Source organism: Rhincodon typus, chromosome 29 (assembly GCF_021869965.1).
Source record: "Rhincodon typus isolate 14 chromosome 29, sRhiTyp1.1, whole genome shotgun sequence".
Lineage (NCBI taxonomy): Eukaryota > Metazoa > Chordata > Chondrichthyes > Orectolobiformes > Rhincodontidae > Rhincodon > Rhincodon typus.
Genome location: NC_063360.1, coordinates 12970191 through 12973394, shown reverse-complemented (window position 1 = coordinate 12973394; position 3204 = coordinate 12970191). Strand labels below are relative to the sequence as shown.

Sequence of the window (3204 nt, the reverse complement as noted above, 5' to 3'; positions counted from 1 at the left end):
GGTATCTGATGAGAAAGTAACGGGCCCGACTCTTCCATTCACTCAGTGATAGCACAACTTCAAAAAGAAAGTGAACAGATCAAATATTCCTTCTCATCCACTTTTAAACTGGAGAGGTATTACAAAAGAGACCAGCGCAGAAGCTGGAAGTGTGAAATAGCCGAAGAGTCTGATAATGTTCAGCAGGTCTGACAGCCCCAAGGAAGAGAGTAAATCTTTGCGATTGACGACCATTTCGCGAAAATTCCAGTTCAAGGTCAGCAACTTGAAACCTGATCTCTGTTATTCTCTCCACGGATGCTGCCTGATGTGTTCCCAGCAATTTTTTTTTGTTACATTTTAGACAAGGCAGTCCTATTTTCGAGAAGGATTTCTGCAATGTTGGTTTTCCCAGGTGACTGAGCACCCTGTGGTGTATTACTATTTTCAATTAATTTTTAATCAACACCGAGGAAGCGATTAGATTCCAATCCTTGAGTTCACCCGGGGGCCCTGTGTTATCTGAGCCTTCTTGCTGCTATTTGAATTGCCAATAAATGCTTTTCAAATGGATTTATTCCCCTCGGCTAATGGGAACTAAATATTGTGCAAAACGGCTAATACAGTCTGTGTATCTGACATACATTCCAGTCCCACCTCACACAGGCTCGCCATCCTCTTTGCTGGCAAATAAATAACAGGACGGTGCCTTATCATTAGGACAAATCAGTTGAAGGGACACAGCCCATACACTGTCCAGGCTGTAAGATGATGGATAAAAAAGGACACTGTGAGTGCGGCGCAAGACAGGCTTAACAAACCTGTAGAAGAGCAGACCTTTCCAGAAAACCTTTCTTGTCTGTTCCAACCCTGAGCTAGAGTAATCCAAACCGAGGCGCGCTTTCCCCATTGATTCCCTTCCGTAGGAATATTCCCAAGGCACATGCTTCCAATATTAATTCGCCCACCGTCTCTCTATATTACCCTGCGTTTGTCTTTCCTTCCCCTGTTTAAATACCGTACGCCCCTCTCTCCTTTGATCTTTCTGTGAGTTGCGGAGTTTTCACAGTCCGGGAGTTCTCCAATGAATGAGTTGCAGTAGGAGAGTGTCGAGTTGGAAGCAGTAAAGACTGGCGATGAGGGACTGGGCAGCGCTGTTTGTAGTTTGAGTGAGAGGCGTTCAGTTGCTGTTTCTTCAATACAGAGCTCAGACTCCAGCCCGGGACGGTCTCGGTGATTTGGAGGGTGGATCAGCCGGTGGATACTTTGGGGCTTTGTGAATGTAGCAGGGGCCTCTGTGCCCGGGGTGACGGCTTCAGATTGCAGCCGCTCACGGAGTAGGTCTCGGAGCCCTGGCCGGCCCTGGCAAGGGCAGCTGGAGGCAGAACCGCCGGGAAACCGTCAGGGTTTTTACCAGCTACGTCCCCCGACCCGCCAAACCCTCTCCCAACACCCCTCTCAAGAATGGGTAAGCTGTACCGGAGCCCAGTGGATCACACCCAGCTTTGGAAATCCTGCAAGGTGCCGCTGACTCCGGAATCGGGGAACCCCTCACTCTGCTGAGATTAATACCAACAACCACCCAGAGCAACACTAACTTCCTTCACCCCACTGGGGAAAGGAGGCAGGAAACTGTGGTCTCAGGAATCAATGTTAAAGATCCCTTCACCCCAGTGTAATACCACAGGACATGAAATCTCTCTCTCTCTCATTTCTACTTTCTGTCTCTCTGTTGTAATTTTGCATCCTCAGATCCTTCCTTCCTCCAATTGTTTGATCTATTTGGTTCCACCTTTAGATTTATAGATCTTCCCTGAATTTATTTTTCTTCATTCTCTTTTATTCTTCCCTTGCTCTTTCATACCTTCTCTCTCTCCCTATCTACCTTCTTCTCTCTATTTTCTTTCTTTCTCTACCTCCTCTCTCCATTTTCTCTCTATCTACCTTCTCTCACTCGACCTTCTCTTTCTCTTAACCTTCTGTCTCTCTCTACCTTCTCTCTCTCAGCCTTCTGTCTCTCTCTAACTTCTCTCTCGACCTTCTCTCTCAACCTTCTCGCTCCATCTACCTTTTCTGTCCGCTCTCTCTCTCTCTCTATATCTACTTTCTCTCTCTTCGCCCACTCCTTCCCAGATCAGCAGAGAGTTGAGAACCCGACGGGGGCTGCAGATTTTGACCTCAGTGCCTTCTCTCGGTGCCGTTCCGAGCCCGGTGACCAGCTCCGAGCTGCCCCCAGCCAATGAGAGTGTCAAGTTGCGGCACTGAGCTGGCGCGGAGCCGGGGCTTCCTACACATTGCTGCCCCACAGCCTCAGCTCACCCACTGGCCATGGAGTGCAAGCAGCGCCTCTGGACCCTGCTCGGTTTCCTGCACGCTGTCCTCAGTCTGTGCCAGTCTCACCCACAGCCGTGCCATATCCTGAACCGGATCGGACACACCGTGAGCCTGGGCACTGTGCTGCCCTCCCCCCGGAGAGCCGTCCTGCAACAAGCGCTGCTCGAAGGAGTGGAGGCGGCCTTAAGGGGCAACCTCCTGCCCTACAACCTGAGCCTAGAGATGGTCAGCAGTCAGGGCTGGCAGCCCGACCCGCAGTCCCTCCTGCAATCCATCTGTCAGTCTGTCGTGGTCCGGGGAGTCGCGGCCGTTCTGGCATTCCCACAGTCTGCCGACCAACTGGTGCAGATGGATTTTTTAGCATCTTTCCTGGAGATCCCTTTCATCAGTATCATGGAGCAAGGAGAGGGGCTGGCCACTGAGGTAGGTGGCAAAGCAAGTTATCCAACTTCTGTTAGCGTTAGAATTGGAAATTCCGCTCTTCCTTTCAACTTGGCGCAAGGAGGTGTGTATGGTGGAGTGGTTTATTGTGGAGTGATGTATAGCGGAGTAGTGTAGAGTGGTAGATTGTGGACTGGCATATTGAGGACTGGAGTCGAGTGGTATCTAGTGGAGTGGTGTATTTTGGAGTAGAGTGCTGTGGGAATGGAATGGTTAATTGTGGAGTGGAGTGTTTTGTAACATCATGTGGAGTGAAATTTTTTTGCTGATGGAGTGATGTATTGTACAGTATCGTGGAGTGGACTGATGTGGACTGGAGTGTTGTGTCTTGTGGAATGGTGACGTGTATCATGGTATATTGTGTAGTAGAATGGTGGACAAATGGTACGTTGTGGAGTGGAGCGGTGTACAGTGGTGTGTTGTGGAGTGGTGTACAGTGGTGTGTTGTGG

At 49.8% G+C, this 3204-nt stretch overlaps 1 protein-coding gene across 1 annotated transcript in view; it reads left to right on the top strand.

Moving 5' to 3' along the window:
• Positions 1-750: 750 nt before the first annotated feature.
• The window catches only part of grin3bb (glutamate receptor, ionotropic, N-methyl-D-aspartate 3Bb), a 75540-nt gene continuing 73086 nt past the window's right edge, over positions 751-3204 (top strand). The window contains 4 exon segments of the mRNA XM_048613901.1: positions 751-769; positions 1266-1447; positions 2226-2279; positions 2281-2736. Coding sequence (XP_048469858.1) covers positions 751-769; positions 1266-1447; positions 2226-2279; positions 2281-2736 — 711 coding nt within the window.